Source organism: Bos grunniens, chromosome 4 (assembly GCF_055505025.1).
Source record: "Bos grunniens cultivar Pamir isolate PY7600 chromosome 4, Bosgru_T2T1.0, whole genome shotgun sequence".
NCBI lineage: Eukaryota > Metazoa > Chordata > Mammalia > Artiodactyla > Bovidae > Bos > Bos grunniens.
The window spans coordinates 5,887,188-5,911,683 of NC_141168.1; the positions used below are offsets into that span (position 1 = coordinate 5,887,188).

Here is a 24,496-nt window from a genome sequence, read left to right on the forward strand (position 1 = left end):
GTTCAGTTCAGTTGCTCAGTCGTGTCCGTCTTTGCAACCCCATGAATTGCAGCATGCCATGCCCTTTGTGTGGATCACAATAAACTGTGGAAAATTCTGAAAGAGATGGGAATACTAGACCACCTGACCTGCCTCTTGAGAAACCTATATGCAGGTCAGGAAGCAACAATTAGAACTGGACGTGGAACAACAGACTGGTTCCAAATAGGAAAAGAAGTACGTCAAGGCTGTATATTGTCACCCTGCTTATTTAACTTATATGCAGAGTACATCATGAGAAACACTGGGCTGGAAGAAGCACAAGCTGGAATCAAGATTGCCGGGACCACTGGAAAAACCATAGCCTTGACTAGACAGACTTTTGTTGACAAAGTGACATCTCTGCTTTTTAATATGCTGTCTAGTTTGGTCATAACTTTCTTTCCAAGGCGCAAGTGTCTGTTAATTTTATGGCTGGAGTCACAATGGAACATTACTCAGCCTTTAAAAGGAAGGGAATTTTGTCACATGCTACAACATGAATGAAACTGAGAACATGATGTGAAGGGAAATAAGCCAGTAACAAGAAAGACAAATACTGCACGATTCCACTTCTAGGAGGTCCCTAGAGCTGTCACATTTATAGAGACAGAAAGTAGAATGTGGGGGGAAGGGTTGAGGGAGAGGCACAGCTGTCAAATGCCTGTGGAGTTTCACTTTGCAGAAAGGAAAGGGCCCTGGAGGCTGTTTGCACAGCGATGTGAATCTGCTCAAGTCCACTGAGCCGAAATGACTAAGATGGTAAATCTTGTGTTTGGTGTTATTGTTTAGTCGCTAAGTCATGTCCAACTCTGCGACCCCATGGACTGTAGCCCGCCAGGCTCCTCCATCCATGGTATTTTCCAGGCAAGAATACTGGAGTGGTTTGCCATTTCCTTCTCCAGGGGATCTTCCCAGCCCAGGGATCCAACCCACATCTCCCGCACTGGCAGGTGGATTCTTTACTACTGAGCCACGAGGGAAGCCCTCATCTTGTGCTACGTGTATTTTACCACAGTTAACAAGGATAAAAAAAAAAAAAAAAATAGAAGGTTCGGGATGCAGGCAGTTTCTCCTGTTGGAGGGCTGCCCAGGTGGGGTTTCTGCCTCGAGTGGAGGTGTCCACCGGGCAGGAGACAGGAGGAAGGAGGAGATGGTGAGGGTCTCATCATTTCAGACACGATGAGTCTGTGCAATCTACCACCCCCCACCCCCCACCCCCCCCCCCGCCCCCCCGCCTCGCCGCAAGGCCATCTCTCTGGGCCACGGCGGCATCAGGTTTTTCTGAGCACTTTGCCCTAGTGGCCAGCCCCCAACATACAGCCATGTCCTCTTCCCAGGAGGACACACATCCTCGGGCCATGTTCGTGCCAGATGGCGTCCGGCCCATTGGCCACTCACCAAAGCTCCCAGTGGGCTCTCCCTTCCCTCCCCAGCCTTCCTCCTTCACTCTCTCCCTCCTGCCCTGCAGTCCAGGTGCCTTCTTCCTGCTCCTTCCCTGGGGGGCCGAGAGGAAAGGTGGAGAGCAGGCGGGATCCCTGAGAGGGGCCCAGGGCAGGCGTCTCCACTGCCTCCTTCCACCTTCTTGGCCGTCCGCTCCCTCCCTGGTGGCTGGCATTCGAGGACTCAGCAAGGGGCCAGGGATACACTCGGAGACCCACGTGCGGCCCCTGGCACGGCCAGGTGGGCCCCCGAGGGTCCAGGTCACTGACCACGTGCCCTCTTTCCGTCCTAGGACCTGAGTTCCTTTGCCATGCCGCTCCTGGATGGAGACCTGGAGAGTTCAGAAAAGCCTCCGTCTCGTAAGGTAAGGCTCCCTTCCTCCCAGCTTCTCCCAGCTCACCGGAGGTGCCACGGAGGTCGGACTCGCTCAGCTCAGGCCCGAGACAGACTTCTCCTCCCTGTGCCCCTGGCTGCAGCTGAGCCCACCCTCGCCCTCCAGGTTTCACCCCTTTTGCTTCCCTTCCCTCGGGGCTCCTCCCTGGTCCCTGGATGCCCCAGAGCGGGCAGAGGTGATGCTGAAGGGTTCACGTTGAGCTCAGCGCCCCGAGTGCCCGAGATGCTCACGGGCAAAGAGATTGAAAATCAGGGAAAAGCGGGTCGTGGAGCCTGGGTGTCTCTCCCTGCTGCGGATAGGAGTCCCTCCTCCCGCCCCCGCCCCCGCCCCTCAAGTCCTTCTCTCCCTTCCGTCCTCTTTCCTGTCTTTTCGTTTCCTCTCGTTCACCCACCTTCTCCCCTCTCCCACGTGTCCATTTTTCCTGCTCAAGTTCGGTGCAGGGCTGGCAGCCTGAGGCGTGCATGTCCTGGGATGGGTGGAGCGGCCATGGCAGGAACGGGGAGGTCGAGGCAGCCTGCAGTGGGGGTGAGTGCAGGGCGGAGGGCTGGCGGGAGGCCCAGCGGTGGTGCCTTTGCAGGGAGCGCTGCAGGTGGTGTCTTGAGGGCAGAGAGTGGTAGACAGACTTTCCCCCAGTCCTCGGGCTGCCTCACAGCCGGGCTGGGTCCAGTCTGGGTTGCCTGGTGCTCAGCCCGGTGTGTGCAGTGGTGCGTCCGGACCCCCTGCTCTGGGACTGGTGGGGCAGGCCATGAAGGGAAGTGTCCCAGCAGGACAGGTCCTGCATCTCCCAGCTCATCTCTGCATCTTTGTGCCCTGTGAGTGAATCCCGTCTCCTCAGGGAATGGAACACCTTCCATGACTGCCAAGCTGAACGTGGACGGGACCCTGGGTGGCCTCCTCCTCCACGATCTAGGGGCCACGGCTGAGCTCCCCTTTCTGGGAGCTCTGGGCTCAAGAGCCAAGCGCCCAGGCTCCCAAGCATCAGTTGAGACGGGAGTCTGTCCGCTCTCCCAACCAGTCCCTAGTCCTGGTTCCTCTGCCCCCAGAGGGGGCAGCTCTTTGTCACAAAAGACATCTCAGGATACAAGGGCTTCTGATCACCTTGACTCCACACAGCTCTGTTTGCAGCTCCTGGGCCTGCATCGAGAGGAAGGTCAGTGCTTTTGATGTCCCCAGATCATTCAAGAGCACTGCGGTCACTCTGGGTCAGCCAGGGTGGCCGGGGCCTGGGGGAGTCTGTGGAATGCCCAGCAATCTGCCACCCCCCACCCCCCGAACAAGTGACCACGGGTTTTTCCTGTCTGTGCCCCTTGATCCTGAGATGAGAATCCAGGCCCCTCTGTTCATCTTTCCTGGCAGCTTCCCTGAGGTGTGACCTGGGACAGGACCTTCTCTGTGAACCTATCTTCCCGTTGGCAAACCCGGGCTCGTGACAGCACTCACCTCCCTTGTGAGGATGAAATGAGCTCGTCCGTAGAGCAGACACAGATGGGTACCCAGCCCAGGGCAGGTGCTCAAGGGAGGTCTGGGAATGCGGCTGTGACTCAGGACATCCCCCGTCTGGAGCGCTGTGGAGGGGTGCACCCACCTCCTGTTTATCTGAGCCGTGGGGAGCGTTGCACTCAGCCGGGCCCTAGACTCCACTCAGGCACTCCTATCCATCACTGGCCACGCGTACCACCCTTCTGGCTCCTCTGCTGAGAACACCCGCCCCCTTTCTGTCTGGAGTACATGGGGGCTCCGGCTGGGACACCCCACCATCAGCTCACTGGACGCGGCCCTTGCCTGCCAGGCCTGACCTCCCCACCTCCCTGGCCTGAGTCAGACTCCAGGGGAGGGTGTTTCTGGCCTACAGATCCTCCCTTGGAGGTATTGTTTCATTCAGCCCCCCTTTTCTGGCGCCCTTTGCCTGTGACCTCCTTTATCCTCGCCCGTTTCCCACAAGCTCCCAAGAGGCCCCTGCCAGTCAGCTGTCAGTCACCGCCAGGCCAGCCCCGGCCCCCCCCACCCTCTCTTCTCCCCTCCCCTGCGTCCTTGGGACACAGCTGAGACCTGAGAGTTGGGGGGCTGGGCCCTGCCCTGTGGCACCCCCTGCAGCCGTGGACAGAGGTGGGCCTGGCAGCCCTACCCACGGTGCCCTGAGTTCCCATCCGTAGCTCTGAGGAGCCAGAAGGCACTGGGAAGGCTCTGGGCCCTTTGTTCATCCAAACCCAGGGAAACATGCCGTTGCGTTAGCAAAGTACCGTCTTAACTGCATCCTGCTTGAAGGAACGGGCCTTGTCCCTGGGCTCCTACCCCCACCCGCCCTGCAGGAAGCAGACCCAGAGGCCAGCTCTGCGCCCGTCTTCTCGCGGTCATGGCTCGAGACCAGTCTTTACGCTCCCCGTGGACAAGGCTGAGCTGGGGCCACCATTTTTGGCCGTGTTTGGGGGACAGTCTGCTCTCTGGGGCCCCCTCCTCAAGCTGACAGCAGAGGCCTGGTTCCGTCAGCCTGGAATTCTGAGCATAGGATGGAATCCCAGTCTAGAGAATCCTGGGGCTCTGCTTGCCCTTCAGATAGGGTTCAAGCCGGTACCCGGGGCCCTGTGAGACTGACTATTCAGCGGCAGCTGGCTCAGCTTTCCCCCATGAGCTGTCTGTGGTGGCCCAAGTGAGTGGCTGTTTATCTGTCCTCCCAGCTCCACCTCCTCTTTCCCTGGCCCTGGGACGTCTCTGCCCCTTGGCCTGTTCACAGCCCGTGAGCTTTCAGCACCTTCTCTGGTTCGGGGCCCCATGACCCACAGTGTCCCCTTTTGCAGTCTCCTCCCCCTCTGGCTCACTCTCAGGCCAGCCTTGTCTTCCCTGCCATTCTCCATGGCCTCACGGGGACCCTAACCTTCCCCACGTCTGTTCTCTGCGTGGAACGAACATCAGCCTTGCTCAGCCGTTCCTCCTCCCCAGGCCGAGCTCACTGTGCAGCGTGGAGGGGACATCCTCGGGGTTAACATGACTCCCTGCCTCTGTCCTCACACTTGACTTTGACTCCTCTTCTGTTTCACATTGCCAGGCTGCTCCTGGGAGGTATGTGGTGCAAGGGTCAAGGCCGTGGACCTGATGTCCCACCCACCACTGACCAGCTCTGTGGCCTTCACTGTGTCCCCAGTTGGTGCCTTCTCAGAGCTCTGGGGTCAGGGGTCCCCGGGGAGTGATGGTGACTGGCCTCCAGCATGTCAGCCCTAAATTACTGTGCGAGCGCCGTGCTGCAGAGCCTCCGTGGTGTCCCCTCTAAGGAGGCTTAGGCTCTCACATAACACATGGAGTGACTGAGTGAAAGTCACTCAGTCGTGTCCGACTCTTTGTGCCCCCATGGACTGTACAGTCCATGGAATTCTCCAGGCCAGAATCCTGGAGTGGGTAGCTGTTCCCTTCTCCAGGGTATCTTCCCAACCCAGGAATCAAACCCAGGTCTCCTGCATTGCAGGCGGATTCTTTACCAGCTGAGCCACCAGGGAAGCCCAAGAATACTGGAGTAGGCAGCCTATCCCTTCTCCAGCAGATCTTTCCGACCCAGGAATCGAACCCAGGTCCTCTGCACCGCAGGCAGATTCTTTACCAGCTGAGCTATCAGGGAAACCACACCCCACGTGGAGCCTCTCCCTAAACCAGCCCTGCCTCCCTGACTCTCCACACCTAACTGAGGATCTATTGGGGCCAAATTCATGACAATGAGAGCTGAGTGAAGAGGCCGAGGCACGTACCGTGGGCCAGGACCTGAGGCGGGTGCTTGCCGTGCCGGGTACCCGGTCGTCCCGTGGCCCTGCAGGCTGGCCTGCTGCCCCCAGTGGACACACGAGGACGCGGACACTAGATCACTGGCCACTGCTGGAAACCAAGCTGGTGTTCAGCTCCTGTGTCTGTGTCCAGAACCCTTGCTCATACCGTCCTGCTGTGGGGTCACCCACGGTTGTGACCACCCCCAGCTGGTGTCCACAGACACACGCTGCCCACCACTTGGAAAGCTGCTCCGTGTGAATTATCCGTGGGATTCAGAAGAGCTTCGGAATGCCTGAGCCCGTAGGTCAGTGGGTAGTGGCTGAACCCAACACTTGAGAGACATTTGTGCTTCCTGCATCACATGGTTGGAAAAAGAAACCCTTGAACTCAAGCAGTGCTAGAGTTCCATAGTTCTGGTTAAGCTCGGCCTCTGCCTCCAAAGCCCACTGGGCATAAGGATTCTGCACTGCCCCCCATGGCCACACTGGTCCTTTATCGCATGGCAGAGGGTCTCAGGAAGAAGGGGGCGTGTGGTTGAGAGTCCCCACAAGGGCATCCCTTCCTTTAAGGGACCATAAGCCCAGCTGAAGCTCCAGTACTCTGGCCACCTGATGGGAAGAGCCAACTCATTGGAAAAGACCCTGATGCTGGAAAGATTGAGAGCAGGGGGAGAAGGGGATGACAGAGGATGAGATGGATGGCATCACCGACGTGATGGACGTCAGTTTGAGCAAGCTCCAAAAGATGGTGAAGGGAAGGCTGGCATGCTGCAGTTCATGGGGTCGCAGAGAAGCAGACACGGCCTAGCGACTGAACATCAAGCGCAGACAGCATATTAAAAAGCAGAGCCATTACTTTGCCAACACAGGTCCGTCTAGTCAAGGCTATGGTTTTTCCAGTAGTCATGTGTGGATGTTAGAGTTGGACCATAAAGAAAGCTGAGCGCTGAAGAATTGATGCTTTTGAACTGTGGTGTTGGAGAAGACTCTTGAGGGTCCCTTGGACTGCAAGGAGATCCAACCAGTCCATCCTAAAGGAGATCAGTCCTGAATATTCATTGGAAGGACTGATGCTGAAGCTGAAGCACCGATACTTTGGCCACCTGATGCAAAGAACTGACTCATTGGAAAAGACCCTGATGCTGGAAAAGATTGAAGGCAGGAGAAGGGGATGACAGAGGATGAGATGGCTGGATGGTGTCACTGACTCAATGGGCATGACTTTGAGTAAGCTCCGGGAGTTGGAGATGGACAGGGAGGCCTGGTGTGCTGCAGTTCATAGGGTTGCAGAGAAGCCAACTCAACCGAGCTACTGAACATCAAGCCCAGCTCAGGGCGCCCTCTAGTGGTGGAAGGCTCACAGGGTCCCAGGCCGGACAGGCACCCCAGGTGGACAGAGACACAGCTCACTCTCTTACCTCCCTTCTCAGTGCACCCGGGGTCACCTGCCGTGCAGAGACCCGGGTCTCAGCCTGCTGGCCGACTCCCGCCAGGCTTTGTCCTTGCCCCAGCACCCAGTGGACAAGTGGTTTTCCTTTCCTGCTGCTGGGTGGCCCAAGGCCCTCTGGCTCCTGTGTTGCAGGCCTCCCCAGGGGACGGCAGCTGGTCATGTGCAAAGGTGATTCCTGTGGGTCGGGTCTGGTCGGTGCCCCTTCAGACAGCCCTGAGGGGCAGGGCAGGCCCCTCATCCCACCCAAGAGGAGACCCAGGCTTAGGGAGTCTCAGTAACGCCCCCGGTGGTCCAGCCAGGGGCGAGCAGGTCGGGCCCAGGCGCTCAGATGCAAATGAAGTGAAGTGAAGTCACTCAGTTGTGTCCGATTCTTTGCAACCCCATGGACTATACAGTCCATGGAATTCTCCAGGCCAGAATACTGGAGTGGGTAGCCTTTCCCTTCTCCAGGGGATCTTCCCAACCCAGGGACTGAACCCAGGGCTCCCACATTGCTGGTGGATTCTTTACCGGCTGAGCCACTAGGGAAGCCCAAGAATACTGGAGTGGTTAGCCTATACCTTCTCCAGGGGATCTTCCTGACCCAGGAATCAAACTGGGGTCTCCTGCATTGCAGGTGGATTATTTGCCAACTGAGCTATGAAGGAAGCCATTGAGATGCGAATACCGGTTCCTAAACCCACAGCAGGGCACATTAGAAATCCCTCTGGTCTATGAGATGCGTGCATTGGCTTGAAGACGGAGTCAAGCACTTTTTCAAACCATAACTGGTGGCGATTTCAAGTCATGACCCAAGTAAGCCTCAGAGGTTTTCAGCCTCATTAACTTTTTTCCCTAACCTCTGCGGTCACTCCAGTGTGATGAAACCTTCGTCCCTTCCCACACCAGGACCCCAGAATGGAGCCCCGGGCTCCCTGACTCTCAGGTCATGGGGTCTGTGCTCCCTCCCTCCTTTGAGGATGGGCCAGAGAACATTATTGCAGGGCAGTCAGACCTCAAGGACAGATGCATCTTCTTGAGAAGTGAAGGCCAGGAGACGGGGCTGCAGACAGGCCAGAGGGGAAGAGGCCGTGTTCCGAGGCTTTGCAGTTGCTTTGGCTGTCCTCCCTGCCTCCCGGAAGCCCCCTTGCAGAGAGCTGGATGGAGGCCGGGGGCAGGGGATGGTGGGGGGAGTCGGGGTGGTGCAACCCAGCCTGTGGACGGGTTGTCCTTGCGTCCCGTCCTGCACCCTCCGCGCTTCCCCACCCCAACCCCCGCTCAGGGCCGCCCCTTGTCTGTGCCAGAGCCTGGTGGGGCTGTTTCTCAGTCTGGGTGCCATGGACCCCCCAGCTGGGTGGCAGGGGACAGTGGAGGGGGGCAGGTCTGCACAGGCCGCCGTCTGGGCTCCGAGGGACCTCACCTGTCGGTCTGTCTTTCTGTCTGCAGGTGGACAGCCCCTTCGGCTCGGGCAGCCCTTCCAAAGGCTTCTTCACCAGAGGCCCCCAGCCCCGGCCCTCCAGCCCCGTGTCTGCCCCCGTGCGCCCCAAGACCAGCCCCGGCTCCCCCAAAACCGTGTTCCCGTTCTCCTACCAGGAGTCCCCGCCGCGCTCCCCACGCCGCATGAGCTTCAGCGGGATCTTCCGCTCCTCGTCCAAAGACTCCTCCCCCGGCTCCAACCCGTCCACCTCGCCAGGGGGCATCCGCTTCTTCTCTCGCTCCAGAAAAAGTAAGGCACTGATGCTTTGGTTCCAGGTGGGTGCAGGGCTGCAGCGGGAGCCGCTCTCGGCCTTGGGGGACGCCGCCCTGGCCGGTGGCTGTAGCGATGGTGCTGAGTGCCCTCGTCTGGGTCCGTCCCCCAAGAACCAATTGAGCTCCGGAAAAATGGGTTTCCACCGGGGTCCCTTTCTTCCTGCTCTAACCCCCACCCGTCGGGCGTGGTTTGCGGGGGTTAATGCAAACATCGCCATCCGCCGTCCGATAGGGCTGTAAGGACAGCCATGTGGAATGCTGAAAGTCAGGAGTGGTGTGAAGCTAAGATTGGGCCCGTACCCTGCTGTGGTCTGGCCCAGGGTGGACCACAAGCCAGAGGGATTTGAGTCTTTGGGACTCAAATTTGGGACCACATTTGAGGGATTTGAGGCTTACTTGTTTCTGGCACATCCTGACTTTGTTTTGGGTCCTGGGTAGCTGGGGTTCATCTGTTAAGAGAAACAGGGGCAGGAAACGTGTGTTTAAGAGAGAGTTCTTTAGGCTCATGAGAACTTGTGATCTAAGGATAAACTGTTCTCCACTGAGCACTGTTGATCGTAACTAGAAATATTGTGGCAAACCATAAAGTTGTTATTGTTTAGTTGCCAAGTCGCATAAGACTCCTTGTTATCCCCCTGGACTGTAGCCCGCCAGGCTCCTCTGTCCCTGGGATTCTCCAGGCAAGAATATTGGAGTGGGTTGCCATGCCCTCCTCTGGGGGATCATCCTGACCCAGAGACTGAACCCGTGTCTCCTGCATTGGCAGGTGGACTCCTTACCACGGAGCCACCAGGGAAGCCCCAAACCATAAAGCAGATGGTTTATTTTCGCCTCTCCTGTTTCTCAATGCATCTCCCTACTCCTTACGACTCTCTCTGATGACAGAGGAAGTTCCTGTTCAGGAAGACGGTGATTTGGGAATCATGCTTGCCCTTGGGCATCAGGTCTGGAGTGGTTCTCCTTTGTCTCTGGTTGTATTTGCAAAAGGACCTGAGGTCGGAGCTGTACTCTGTCCGCAAGGCCAGCACCAATGCAGTGTTGTCTCTGTGACTTACGAGGAAGGGTCGGGGACTCTTCTTTTGGTGGTTTGGGGTGTTGCTCCTAGCACCCCTCAAGTCGTCCCCGTGATGACTGAACTCACGTGTAAGTGTACAGATGTCCTGTGGCAAGGTGGTCCTCGTGCAGACGACGCGGGCCACATGTGGTTGGGAACTTACCTGTGAAGCCAAAGGGGCAGGTATGTCCCAGCCCTGATGCCCCAGCGCCCCAGACAACAAACCCCATTTCCTCGACAGGGATCCTGACACCCTTAACTACCCCATCACGCACCAGCTCTCAGAGGAGCGCGGTCAGACCAGACCTTCACCAGATGTCCTGTTTCTCTCATTGGGCCTGGGTTGGTTACAACAGAAGGAGGTTGTGTTAATTTCGTGGGGGCAGCCTTGATGAAGTAGCCCAAACCGGGTAGCTTAAACAACAGGAGTTTATTCTCTCATGGCTCCAGAGGCCAGACGCCAGAACCAAGCTCTCAGCAGGGCCGTGGTCCCGCTGAAGTGGGGGAAGAGTCTGCTGCAGGCCTTTCTCGCAGCTCCTGGTGTTGCCGGCAGCCCTTGGTGTTCCCTGGCCCGTGGAGGCAACGCTCGGCATCTGCCTCCATCGCCGTGGGCATGTGGCCCGCTCCCGCCGGGTGTCTGTCCATGTCCACGGGCCTCTTCCCTTCTTCTGAGGACCACAGTTGCTTTGTATGAAGGGCCACCCGACCCCAGGACGACCTCCTCCGAATCCCTTACATCTGCTGTGACCTTGTTTCCACTTAAGTTCCCTTTTTGAGGTTCCTGGAAAAGACATGAATTTGGTGGGTGTAGGGGGTGGGGATACCCGGCAGCTCAGACAGTAAAGAATCCGCCTGCAATGCAGGAGACGTGGGTTCGGTCCCTGGTTTGGGAACATTCCCCTGGAAGAAGAAATGGCAGCCCACTCCAGTATTCTTGGCTGGAGAATCCCATGGACAGAGGAGCCTGGCGGGCTACAGTCCATGGGGTCGCAAAGAGTCGGACACGACTGAGCGACTAAGCACAGCACACACAACCATCCCACCCACTACACCGTGACATCAGAAAAGCCGAGACCTGCAGTTCATGTCACTGGCTTGGGAGTGGAGGACTGGCTTGTGGGCATAGGGTGGTCATCCTGTTAAGACCAGGGTCACTTCTGAAGGCAGAAGGCAGCAGCCAAGATGCAGAGTCTGGGAGGTCTGGGGGAGCCTGCAGGTGGGATATGAGTCCTGGAGGCATGCCCGACCTTTAGCTCCTGGTGCCAGGAGTCCATGCTGCCCATTTCTGGTCAGTGATTTTAGAGGCCATTCAGTGTGCTTGGCTAGAAAACGTGCGTGCCTGGGTGCTAAGTTGCTTCAGTCGTGTCTGATTCTTTGCAACCCCATAGACTGTCACCTGCCAGGCTCCTCCATCCATGGGATTCTCCCAGCAAGAATACTGGAGTGGGTTGGCATTTCCTTCTCCAGGGGATCTTCCCAACCCAGGGATCGAACCCAGGAGTGGCAGGGGCTGCTGGTAAAAAGACGCTCATTGACTAGGTCGGGTGGGGGCTCAGCTTCCTTGGAGAAGCTCTCTGGGCGGGGCAGGTGTTCGGACCAGGGACAGTAGCCCGTGCTGTTGCCCTTGAAGCATGGAGCCCATGTCCTTGACCTTCCCCAGCCGGAAGCCAGCCCTGCGTGAAGGCCTGGTCCGTATGCAGGCAGCGCATGCCCTGCTTCACGGGGTCCTCCCCTCGGGTCCCTGGTCCCCCGGTTTTCCCATCACGCATGGTGTGAGGCTTGCGTGGAGGGTGTACAATCTGTCTACTCTTCCTCCTGCTTGAATCTACACCCACGTCAAGGTGCCTGGACTATACATCGCTCCCACTGCCCTGGAACTGATTTCGTAACCCTGAACTTGAACCCTCGGCCTGTGTGAAGGGTCTTGTTAGCGGCAGCCCATGGAACATGCTGTGAAAAGATGTCGCGGGGACGCTTTGTCACATGAGACCCCTGAGAGAGATTTCCCGTCTTGGTACCAAGAATAGCTGTACTTCTGAGCAACTGGATGGCTTTTGTGTGTCATAGACTGTGATGGTGTAACAACCCCATTTCCTACCTGCATTGTCTGCTGGGAATCTTGGAACCGACTCTGTACCCAGGGTGTTAAGAGAAGCGTTTCTAGCCTGGTTTCTGAATCCATTTTTGGCCCCCCATCCTTTCACTTCCCGCCCCACACCTCACTTTTTTTTTTAAATAAAAACAAAGAAGACAGATTAATGGAAGGAGTTGGGTGTATTTACAGAATTCAAAGAGGAGCTGAATGCTCGCGACTCAGGAAGGGAAGGAGCCAGGCTGGTTCTGGCAGGCTCGGCGGCCAGAATTCACGGAGATGCAGAGAATCCCTAGTCTTCGCGTCTCTCCACCGACCACTCCAAATGCCTCATCCTAGGATATTCTGATCAGCCCAGCTGGGATCTCTGAACCAGTGGGGTCCTGTTGAAGGGGGAGCTGGGAGGCAGGGTCAAGCAGCTAAAGCAGAGTGACCAGGAGCCCGCCCTGGAGGTGGGCGGAAAGTTCCAGGAGGAGAGGCCCAGTTGGCAGCCGGGACGCGCCCACACCACTCTGCATGCACTGCCTGGCCTGTGGGCACACGCAACCTCCCACGTCCATGAAGATGCCCTCATCGAGCTCAGTCCAGTCACCCCACACACGGCGGGCAGCGTCCCCCTGCTTCCCGGTCGTGTCTGAGTGTCACTGCTAAGGATGTGGGTGTGAAGGACCAAGCCCTCCGCCTTGGCCTGATGAGACGGCCGTTTCTCCTCCAGTGCTGTCTGCACCCTGTCCTTCCCATCCTGTGACTTCCGGGGGAAAGTTAAGATTCTCCACATTTAAGAACTGCAGCAGATTTCCTTTGTTCTCTTTCTCTATCGTCTGTTGACCAAAACCTAAAAGCCTGTGTGATGACACAGGATCTAAAGTTGCAGCAGATTCCCCAGGTGACCCTCAAGTGTGGAACATTGTTGTCTGTTATTCGGAGAAAGGGGGAAGATAGAAACCCTGCAGAGCCATTTTCAAAGGGAAAGAAAGGAAAAGGATTCAGACCCATTAAGAGCGAGAGAAGATGGCAGGGGCTTCTCTGGGGGTCCAGTGGCTGGGACTCTGTGGGCCCCATGCAGGGGGCCCGGATTCGATCCCCTGGGCAGGGAGCTAGATCCCACGTGCGGCAACTAAGACCCAGTGTAGTCACACAGGTAACTAAAATATATCTTTTTAAAAAGAGAGAGAGAGGAAATGCAGACAGAGGCTACAGTTCCGAGTGCTCCGTCTGCTGCTGGGACCAGCGAGGACCTCGGTTGGCCGGCGCTCTCTCCCCGGGAGGAGAGCCAGCCCTTTGCTCTGCAAGGACCCTACCCCTTGGAAGGGCTTCTTGAATGCCATGGCTGTAGCCTTCCCCTGGGCTCCTGGCCCAGTGGCATGTTGATCCCAGACTTGTCCTGGGGACTCTGGGGTTTTCATCACGCTCGTCCCAGCCCCACGGTTAACTAGCAGCAAGCCTAATTCCCTTGGAGGATCAGGGTCAGCCACCCCAAGCAAAGCAATAACCCACTTTCGGCCTCTTCCTCTAATAACAGACGACAGCCTGGGACAGAATCCAGCCTGAAACCCTTCTTCATTTTTGTGCGTTAATCACTGAGATACAGGCTCGCCCTTGTTCCCCTCCCCTGTGGCTGTTTGCACTTGGAACAGCAGATTCAAGCTCTTGTCTCTGAACCGCGTGCCCCACAGGGTAGAATATGGTTACATCTCGTCTTCAAGTGAAAGTCGCTCAGTCGTGTCCGACTCTTTTGAACCCATGGGCTATACAGTCCATGGAATTCTCCAGGCCAGAATACTGGAGTGGGTAGCCTTTCCCTTCTCCAGGGAATCTTCCCAGCCCAGGGATCAAACCCAGGTCTCCCACATTGCAGGCTTTAACAGCTGAGCCACCAGGGAAGCCCCACATCTCGTCTAGTTCCCAAGAAGTCTTACATGGCCATGAGGCAGTAGAGGCTTCCAGAAAATAGCAAAACTTATCTCCAAAAGGAAAACAAAGATTTCTCACAACTGGGCTGCGGATGGCCTTGCTCTTGAAGGTGAGGAAAGGGAAATGCGTGTCCATCTGTTTGTGAACCGCAAATAATAAGATGAAAGTTTTTGTTTTTTTTTTTTAAAAGAAAAACAGTCTGGCATGGTGGGCAAGCCAGGACCTCAAGAAGGACTGAATCTCATGTTACTCAACTTTGCTCCCTAATCATTGATAGTAATTATCCTTGTCTACTGGGCTTGTTCTCAGTGCATCATACGTGAGCGCTAGGCTTTGTTCCGACATGTGCATATTTGTTTATTTTACTTATTTGCTTGTTAATACTTCACTGATACATTAGGTGCATCATAAAACACACACCAAAAGCTTAATTGGAGGCTTCGGTGTCCCAGGTGTCAACATTCAGGGTTCACTTCCTGGATGTGCAGACAGGAAAGGCAAGGTTGTCTAGATTGGGCACCGTAGCGGGTTTTCTCGGTTTGCTTTCTCTATCTTCTGTTGGCCAAAACCCAACAGCATTTCCACAGCAGACAGTTCCTCCTAGTTCAACCCGCGGCAAGCACACAGAATCCAGGACAGGGCCTGCAGTGGAGCAGAACACGTCGACAGCCTCAGGCTCCTGGGGGACCAAATGACAAGGCTCCAGGGTGGAACTGGTCATAAACGGGGCACGAAAGGAGGGAACGGCAGAGAAAGGACAGGAGGAAGTTCCAGCCAGGCTGCGGGAAGGAGACAGGAAGCGACTTTCCTGGGCTGCAGTAGAGACGCTGAACTCTGAGAGCAGAGCCGAGGTGAGAAGGGCAGGTGACCCACATGGGGTGACATGGGACAGCCTATGCTGGGGAAGGCTGAAGGCCAAAGGAGGAGCAGGCAGCAGAGGAAGAGACGGTTAGACAGCATCACTAACCAAATGGACATCAGTCTGAGCACGCTCCAGGAGATAGCCAAGGGCAGGGAAGCCTGGTGTACTGCAGTTCATGGGTTGCAGAGAGTTGGACACAACTTTGCAACTAAACAGCAACAACAGGTCAGCATTAAAAAAAAATAATAACTTTAGGTTGACCACAGGACAACTGACAACCCTTACAGGCCTCCATAAAGGGAGTGTGGACAAAACTGATGCTTGGAGAATATTATTAGACCGCTTGTGCAGAGAGTGAGAAGGGCTCGTAAGGAAATGAGGCCACCGTCCCAATCCAAGGTGGCCTGGGACCCAAGCGAGGGACTCAGAGCAGTGGAAGGGATGGTAGGAACAGAGAGGGATGGAAAAAGGACTAATGGTGGGAATCCCCTGGCAGCCCAGTGGTTAAGACTCTGCCTTCCAACGCAGGGCTCGTGGGTTCAGTCCCTCGTCCGAGAGCTAAGATCCCACGTTCCTCATGGCCAAAAAACATAAAATAGGAGCAGCATTGTGACAAATTTAATGAAGACTTAAAAAAAGGAAAATAATTAATCGGGTGTAGAAAGGATGAGGAAGAAAGAGGAAATGAAAGGGTGAAAGAACCCAAACCTTGTGCGTTCTTGCCACTCAGGGCTTGTTTGGTGATGGTAGTTGTCGGTACCGACAATGCGAGATCAGCAGCTCCTTGTCCAGGGCTCCCCAGAGCCTCCTCTTCAGGGCCTATCTCAGCGTGGGGCTGCCGCGCCAAGGAGCCGGAGTGTAGACAGATGCCTGCGTGGGTCAGCACCTCCTGGAGCCTGGCGACGTTCATAACGGCCACGGCCAGCGACAGGAAGTACAATGCGTAGAAGATGATAAGGAAGAAGGCAAGTGACTGCAGGGCCACGGCGTGAGCCCCGGAGCTGGGGTCACGCAGCAAGAACATGAGCGAGAGGGTGGACGCCAGGAACAGGAGGAGTGGAACTGACCATGGGAGAACCACGTGGGGCAGAATGAAGAAAAGAGATGGTCCGTCGCCTGTCAGCCACAGTGTGGTTTCCATGGGAACCCTGGGTGGCAACCATCTGCCTAAGGACCGGAGGCCTCGTGGCAGATAAGATGACCGACGAACCAGACAGGATCGGGGCGCCCAGCAGAAGCCGGGGCACCTTGTTTCAGGAACCCTCTGTTTCACCAGAAGAAGACAGGGTACAAGAAGAGGGTGATCTTGGCACAGTGCAAGACCAAAAGACAGGCAGTCAGCCAGGAGGTGAGGCTGTTGATGAAGCTCCAGGAGATTTTGAAAGAACTTTTGAAAGTAACACTGAAGGAGTTTGAGAGGTTGTTATGGAGGGCCACCCTGTGGAAAAGACCCTGATGCTGGGAAAGATTGAAGGCAGGAGGAGAAGGGGACAACAGAGGATGAGATGGCTGGATGGCATCAGTGACTCGATGGACGTGAGTCTGGGTAAACTCTGGGAGTTGGTGATGGACAAGGAGGCCTGGCGTGCTGCAGTCCTTGGCGTCACAAAGAGTCAGACACGACTGAGCGACTGAACTGAACTGAACTGAACCCCGCACAGAAAGAACCGGGAGGCGGCCAGGCAGGCCATGATTGTGTCGCCTGCGGGCAGCGCCCAGCATCGCACGCGTTCCCTGCTCAGCCCCGTAACTATGAAGCCATCCTGCAGCGTGGGAGCCGGCGACTCCAGGACAAAGCTGACCTTGAAGATGGGCGTAGGGGAGGGCAGCATCTTCTCTAGGCGCTGGGACTCACCCATGGGAGACAGCCTCCCTGGTCAGGCCACGCTGTTGAGACTACAGACCCCGAGGCACTCCCCTGGGATTCAGGCAGACATGCAGCAAACGCCCCCCACCCCCACCGGTCCTCCAGGAGCTGAGAAGGGGACCTCTGTGACTTCCCTGAGCGTACAAACCCCCCAGCTCAATGACACGCTGTGTCTGTTTGCATAACCTCTATTTACCTGCTTTTCATCAGAGCCAGATGTAGAGAAATGTGAAGAAGAGAGACCGTGGAGTGATTGAAAATACCCCTGTGTTGCCCTTTATTTCTCACCACGCTCTTTCTTTCCTAGTGTTAGTCACTCAGTTGTGTCTGACACTTTGCGACCCCATGGACTGTAGCCCACCAGGCTCCTCTGTCCATGGAATTCTCCAAGCAAGAGGACTGTAGTGGGTTGCCATTTCCCTTCTCCAGGGGATCTTCCAGACCCACGGATTGAACCCAGGTGTCCTGGATTGCAGACAGATTCTTTACCATCTGAGCCACCAGAGAAATCCATTTTTTTCCTAACTTTTTTTCTTAAAAGTTCACCAGAGAGGGTGACCGGGCGGGGAGGCAGCCGTGTGTGCGGCAGGGGTGGGCTGGGCGTGGCTGATGGGAAGGAGGACCCGGCCTGACCCCCACCCTGGGGCCCTCGGGTGCCAGCAAGACGGGAAGGGAGGGGGGAACTACTCTGTGTGCAAAGTCTGGACCATCTATGCTTCCTTTCACGGTGAGAAACAGTAATCCCTCCCACTTCTGAAAGTCTTTGAGAATGGCCTTCAGAGCCACGTTTGTTTTTTAATATTCTTGGTGATGGGCCGTCTTTGCCTTTGGAAGATGGATTTCCTTTTTGTAAAGAGATCTTTTGGGGCCAGTAATGTTTGGGGTCAGGAGTTGAGATGAAGCTGCACTGGTAGAAATCCACAAGCGTGCCGTTGGGTAGGGACAGGACACAGGCTCACCGCGCGGCGTGAGGCTGGGGCCCCACCCTCGGCTCAGCTCGCGGCTTTGGCTGCAGCAGCTGCTCCTTCCTTCTCCACCCTGGCTGCTCAACAGCGTCCTTCTGACAAGACTTCACCATCCACACGGTGAGGTCCAGGACAGTTAATGGTTTTCCTGCTTTGACTTCTAGTGGAGAGTGGAGGGTAAGACACTTGGTTGTTGCTGTTCAGTCGCTCAGTCGGGTCCGATTCTTTGCAACTCCGTGGACTGTAGCACGCCGGGCTTCCCTGTCCTTCACCATCTCCCGGAGCTTGCTCAAACTCACGTCCATTGAGTCAGTGATACCATCCAACCGTCTCATCCTCTGTCGTCCCTTTCTCCTCCTGCCTTCAATCTTTCTCAGCAATGGCGTCTTTTCCAATGAGTCGGCTCTTCGCATCAGTGGCCTAGCATTGGAGCTTCAGTTTCAGCATCAGTCTTTTCAATGAGTATTCAGGGTTGATTTCCTTTAGAACTGATTGGTTTGATCTCCTTGCTGTCCAAGTGACTCTCAAGAGTCTTCTTCAACACCACAGTTTGAAAGCATCCATTCTTTGGTGCTCAGTCTTCTTAATGGTCCCTCTCTAATATGACTACTGAAAAAACCATAGCTTTGACTGTACTATGCATGCAAAGTCAGCTGATGAGAACCCACTGTATTACACAGGGTGCTGTGCTCAGTGCTCTGCTGTGACGCAGAGTGGATACACACATATACACGTAGACGTGTGTACAGATGTATACTTGCGGCTGGTTCACTCTGCTGTGTCACAGCAGAAACTAACGCAACACTGTAAAGCAACTAAACTCCAATTAAAAAAAAAACTGATTTCAGACACTGTTAGATGGATTACAAAGACACAGAGTTTCATTTAACCCTTGTAGTAACTGCTGTAGGTTTGTGTCGTCTCAACAAAGATACATTGAGGTCCTAACCCCCAGTATTTCTGATTGTAATCTTACCTGGGAATCAAGTCATTTACCTGGGAATCAGGTCACTTACCTGGAAATCAAGTCACTTACTTGGGAGTCAAGTCACTTACCTGGGAATCAAGTCACTTACTTGAGAATCAAGTTACTTACTTGGGAATCAAGTCACTGCAGGTGTACTTAGCTGAAGTAGAGTCGTACTAGAGTCAGGAAGACAGAGACACACGGGGAGGATGCTGTGTGACAACAGAGGTGGAGACTGGAGTGATGTGTCTCCAAGCCAAGGGCTGCCAGCAGCCACAGAAGCCGGAAGAGCAAGGAAGGCGCAGAGCCCTACGGACACCTCGATTTCTGTCTTCTGGCCTCTGGACTGTGAGGGAACCCTCTTCTGATGACCCGGTTTGGGGCGCTCTGGTGCAGGCAGCCGCAGGAAGCCGACGCAGGGACTGGCCGTGGTCAAGTGATGAGGTTCAGCAGACCAGAGGCCGAGCCCTGTGAATCAAGGCCGGCCCCTGATCTCTGCGTCATGAGACCACCATCCGTGAGGGCGGGGCTGTGGGGCTCAGACGACCCCCACCTTCTCCGGCGGGGAGAGGAGGCTGGACCTGAGGCCATTGCAGCTGCTGCGTCAAGTTCCTGGTGACTTGTGCACAGACCCCTTGGAGATTTTCGAAAGAGCAGTTTGGGTGGTGGGAAAGGGAAGGAAGCTGTGCTAGGAGCTGAGGGTTGAAGACACTGACCTCGTTTCACAGCATTTGGGCCTGAAGGGTAGGCCAGCTCAGGGCACGGTCTCTGTGTTCATCCATAGCCCCCGGAGGGCTCTGGCTCCTCACTGAGGCCGCGTTGGGACCACGTGATGGGGTTTCCATCAGGGGCTGACAGTTCTGGGCAGATGGGAGGTGTTCCATCTGCAGCTGCAGGGCTGGAGGCACAGAAGGTGGAGGTGATGGGGCTGCAGGAGGCAAAAAGCCAGATCTGTGCCCCGGTGTGGGGGAGGGGGCGCACACGGTCAGGCCCACCACCTTGCTTGTGTGAGACTATGACGTGAGCGGGAGAGAAACCCTTCTGAGGTCACACTGCCAAGAACCCCGGGCTCTGATCCTACTGTGGCATCAAGTGAGGCCATCCTGACCCAGGCAGGGGGACGGAAGCAGATGGGTGCTAAGGGCTGGCTTGTTGGCTTCATGACAGGAGAGACCTGGACGCACTTCTAGGCGGAGCAGAGATGCACGGGCCTGTGAGACGGGCCTCCAGGCTGGAGTTGTAGACAATCTGATAATCCAGCGAGGACATGCTGGCTTCCACGTCCCTGGCCTCAGGGTGAACCAACGGGATGTAAGTGGAACCCTGAAAGGGATCAAAGCAAAGGCGCCTCCTCCCTACCCACAAAGAGGGATGTCTGCCGGCTGATTCCCCTCCCCTCTCCCTCGTGGTAAGAGGCCATGGCTTCCAGGGCACCTCGGCTAGGGACCATGGCGGACAGAGAGGACGGCAGGCCACCGGGGGGCAAGGTCACGGAGCTCGGTATTTTAGATAATAGATGTCCTGATAGTTTAATCTCTTTTACGTTGTTTGTTTGTTTCGGTTATGATGTCATTAATGCGCCCTAATGACAGAGGTGGCAGAGGTGACGTTTGTCCGGATGGCAATTAAGGCAAAACTGGAATATTCCAGAATATTCCAGACCCAGGGCTGGCGGGGGATGGGGGCAAATTTGCGCTCAGACAAACCTGAATCCTTCACCACCACCCCCCTCCCCCCCGCCCCGTGCTAAGAGGGGAAACCAGACACATGAGGAGGTGGGGGCTGGGTGGTTTGGGGCAATTTGTGGTGAGGGATGAATACTGCTAAGTGACCACGACTGAGCCAGAGGAGGGGCCAAGTGCAGGTTAGCAAAAAGCCTCATTATCCATGCCAGCACCCTCCCTACCCCACCCACCAGCCTTTTTCCTCCAAAACTCTCCCTTGACCCACTAAATAAGCTAGCAAGCTCATCAGGCCGCCTTTGGGCGACGTCTTAGATCTGAGTTCTGCCTCTGTAAATTCACTTTTTCTAGATTTTCTCTGTACCCTTCCTTCCATGTGGTTTTTTTTTTTAATCGTTTTTTAATGGATACAAATGAACTTCTTTTTGGTTTATTTGTTTATTTATGGCTTCCTGGGTCTTTGCTGCTGCACTGAGGTTTCTCCCTAGCTTTCTGCACTCCCCAGGGGTGGTGTGTGGACGTCTCATTGTGACGCTTCTCCTGTTGCAGAGCACCGGCTCTGCGTGTCGGGGCTTCAGCTTGTGGGCTTGGCTGCCCCGAGGTAGGTGGGAACTTCCCTGACTAGTCCAGCCGGTGTCCCCTGCATTGGCAGGCAGGTTCTTAACCACTGGACCACCAGGGAAGTCCTGCCTTCTTTTTTTTTTTTTCAAGTTTGCCTTTGAAAAGCTTCGATGACTTGAGGCTCTGATGGGGTGGCTGTCCCCGCTCCTGCAGACTCCCCTGGGGGCAGCCGGTCCACCAGGAAGCACAGAGCAGAGGAAGAAAGTCCGCGTTAAATCTCTCCCACATTCGAGACAAGACGGGGTGAATGTGCGTCCGCCTTTCACCTTTCTCTCCTGAATGCTTCTTGAAATCTGATTTCCCACAGAAAAATGGGGCAGGGGGCAGGGGGCAGCTCTGGGTCCCGGGCGCGGCGGGGGGCGGGGCGCGGGGGGGGGGAGACGCGGGCGTGGGGGAGGGGCGGAGGCCTGGGAACAGCCCTGCAGGCCTGCAAAACTCCGGGGCTTTTCCGGCTTTGTGTCCGAGTGACCGCTAGAGGGGGATAGAGCCCCGTGTGTGAACCCAGGGGACGCGGCTGGACCCGCGGTTCCTGCCTGGGTTTCCCCGTGCTTAGTCACCATCGTGTCCGATTCTCTGCGACCCCCGTGGACTGTAGCCCGCCAGGTTCCTCTGTCCATGGGGATTCTCCAGGCAAGAATCCTGGAGTGGGTTTCCATGCCCTCCTCCAGGGGATCTTCCCCACCCAGGGATCAAACCCAGGTCTCCTGCACTGGCAGGTGGATTCTTTATCATCTGAGCCACTCCCAGACAGAAAAAAAAATGGGTGTTACAGAGCAGGAAGCGGATCTCACCACTGACCAGCCTGACCCGGCCTTTTACAGGGGAGCAGTCTCACACTGAATATTCGTTCGGTCCTTATTTGATGAGAGCTTGCTGAGATCCTGGGCACCGGGGACAGTGCACAGGTGAGGGAGACGCTGAGAGAACTGTTGCTCCAAGAGTGAAACATGGGGAGAGGGTCTGGCTCTTTAATGCAGGACCTTCAGGAAAACTGATACGGGGGCATCTGAGCAGAGGCGGGATGGAGCCAGGTGTGGCCGGGCAGGTGCATGAGGCAGGTGTGTGGGGCAGGTGGGGTGGGGACAAGGCGTGCCTGGCCGCGGAGACAGCAGTGGAAGTGCCCAGAAGCTGGGGCGGCCTCCGAGCCTGCAGGGAGCAGGAAGTGTGGCTGGAACCACGTGGGGAGGGACAGGGAGGGCCAGTCAGGATTGGGGGCTGCAGGCCAGCCCAGGACCCCATGGAGTGGTCCAGGGGGCGTCGTGGGGGAATGACTTGCTCCATGGAGGGGTTCATCTGGCTGCTGTGCAGAGAGAAATGGTGGACACAGAGGTGGGGGCCCAGCCGGGGCCGCTGATATAGACCTGGATGTCAATGACCACTTCCTTTGAGACCTCCTCCCACCCGGCCTTCTCCAAAAAGCCTCACCTAACTGTTCTCACCTAGAGCAGTCTGCCAGGCTCTCAGATAAAATTTAAGTTATATCTTAACTTTCCCCATCACCCTGGGGCTCAGACCAACTCTTGGGGAAGGTTCTGGCAAAGGTAGTCCAACCACGATGTGCCTTATGGACGTTCAAGGCTGCGTCCTCTGGGGGTCGCTGGCACGTTTAGCGTGTAAATGAGAAGGGGCTGTAGCATCACAACCAGGGGCAAGGGAGTCCCTGGCGGTCCAGTGGTTAGGGCTTCCCCTGCAGGGACACAGGTTCCCTCCCAGGTCAGGGAGTTAAGATCCCATGTGCTTCCTTGCAGCCAAAAGGAAGTAAAAGTTAATAGTGATTCCAAAAAGCAAAAACAAAACAGATGCGACAGATGCCTTTTTTTGGAAGCATTGGGCTTCCCAGAACCCACGATCGATCGAGCTATGTCAGCTGCTGGGGTGAGACTGGAGCGCTTTTGCTAGCTGCCCCCCTCCCCCTTACTAAGCAAGAAATGGCATCGTGTCCCAGCTGGGCAGCTGTCCGCCCCGAGTGACCACGGCTGGCGGAAGTCGGGCTCGCTGGGCACTGGGACATTTATCTTTGTCCCGTGCTGTGCTGTGCCAAGTCGCTTCAGTCGTGTCCGACTCTTTGTGACCCCGTGGACACACCAGACTCCTCTGTCCATGGAACTCTCCAGGCAAGAATCCTGAAGAGGGTTGCCATGCTCTCCTCCACGGGATCTTCCTGACCCAGGGATCCAAACCTGGGTCTCCTGCACTGGAAGGTGGGTTCTTTATCACTACGCCACCTGGGAAGCCCCGCTAGAAAAAAGATGTTGAAAGTCGCAGACTTGGACAGCCACCTACTCTGATGACCCCGAGGGCTTCTCTCAGTCCCGACTGCAGGGTCCATAGGACAGACAGGCCAAGTGGACCCCAGGACCCAGGGGCTGCTGCAGCCCAGCGGGGAAGCGGGAAGCCCGAGGCATTCAGTGAGGCTGCAGAGCATTGTCACAACCCTGGTCTGAAGCTGCTTTGTTGCGGCCCGCAGTCAGAAATACATTTTATATCGTACCCAGCACAGTCACATGGATGGCTAAAAACCATTTCTCATGAAACAATATTTACCCTGGCCTCTGTGCGCTGTTGTCCACTTGACTCTCGTTGGGTTGGTGGTACCAGCATGTCGTCTCTGACCCACACGGCGGGGTGTCCAAGGGGGCAGGCGTGGGGCTGCGCTTGCACTTTGGGAAATGCCACCCTAGATGGTCATAAACAGCAGGACGGGCGTGGATCGCCTGCCCGCAGAGCGAGGAGTCTGGCTGGGAACTCCGGGGCCCAGAGAACCAGAGGGGTTGGAAGGACACGCTGAGGGCTTTGCCAGAGATGCCAGATGCTGGAGGTTTGAACTTGTTTCTCAGGACCAGCTCACAGCCATGACCCAGGCCGTGTGTACTTCGAACACCCCGAATATATTTACTTTTCTGTTCCTAGTTAAAATATTAACATTCTATTGTGGGTGACCGTGATTCTGGGTTATTTACATCTTGCTTCTTCAAACCCCCGCTCCTGGTGTGTGGGTCTGATCAAAGGATGTAAGGAGAGCTGTTTGAAATGCGAATGAGCTTCCCAGGAGGTTTATTGAACTTGTGAAACTTGTGTCTTTTCTTGCTGCTCTCCGTGTTGGATCACAGACTGCTCTTCTTTTCTCTCCCAGCAACTGGAGTTTATTTTTCAAATAAAAGTCTGTTTTCCCATAAAATGCCAAGAGTTTTGTACTGTGTGTGGAGGAACGAACTTGGGCTTTTAAGCTTTTAGTTTGGAGCCTCCGAGTCTCTGATTCACATGCCAGGGCTCAGGGCCTGCGTGCCCCCTTCTAGAACAGGGTCAGACGTGGGGGATTTCGTTCCTGGTACTTGGGTCTGGACATCAAGGCCTCAGAACTTCCATGCCAACACCAGTCCTCTCTTGGAGAGGCTATTTCGGTGACCAGCAGGTTGGAACTGCTCTATCAACCTGGCTTTGACGACGCCATCAAGTTTTTACTTAAAGAAAGTTGGTTGGAGTAGGACGCTTAAAACTTGTTAACGCAAAACACAGTTCTTCCTGGAGGTTTCTTAATTAAATCCTTTTTAAAAAGGCGTATCATAAATATCCAAAATCACCTCAGATAGTGACTGCAGCCATGAAATTAAGACGCTTACTCCTTGGAAGAAAAGTTATGACCAACCTAGACAGCATATTAAAAAGCAAACACATTACTTTGCCGACAAA

General features: G+C 55.6%; 1 protein-coding gene across 24 annotated transcripts in view; it reads left to right on the forward strand.

The window, feature by feature from the left end:
* PRKAG2 (protein kinase AMP-activated non-catalytic subunit gamma 2) overlaps positions 1 to 24,496 on the forward strand; it is a 299,776-nt gene that overhangs the window by 88,092 nt on the left and 187,188 nt on the right. For all 24 annotated transcript variants that reach the window (XR_015161899.1, XR_015161900.1, XR_015161905.1 and 21 more), the window contains exons 2-3: positions 1,754 to 1,825; positions 8,480 to 8,759. Coding sequence is in view for 9 of the 24 variants with exons in the window: in XM_086394818.1 (XP_086250944.1) it covers positions 1,754 to 1,825; positions 8,480 to 8,759 (352 nt within the window). In the remaining 15 variants the exon portion in view is untranslated. The remainder of the gene's footprint in view (positions 1 to 1,753; positions 1,826 to 8,479; positions 8,760 to 24,496) is intronic.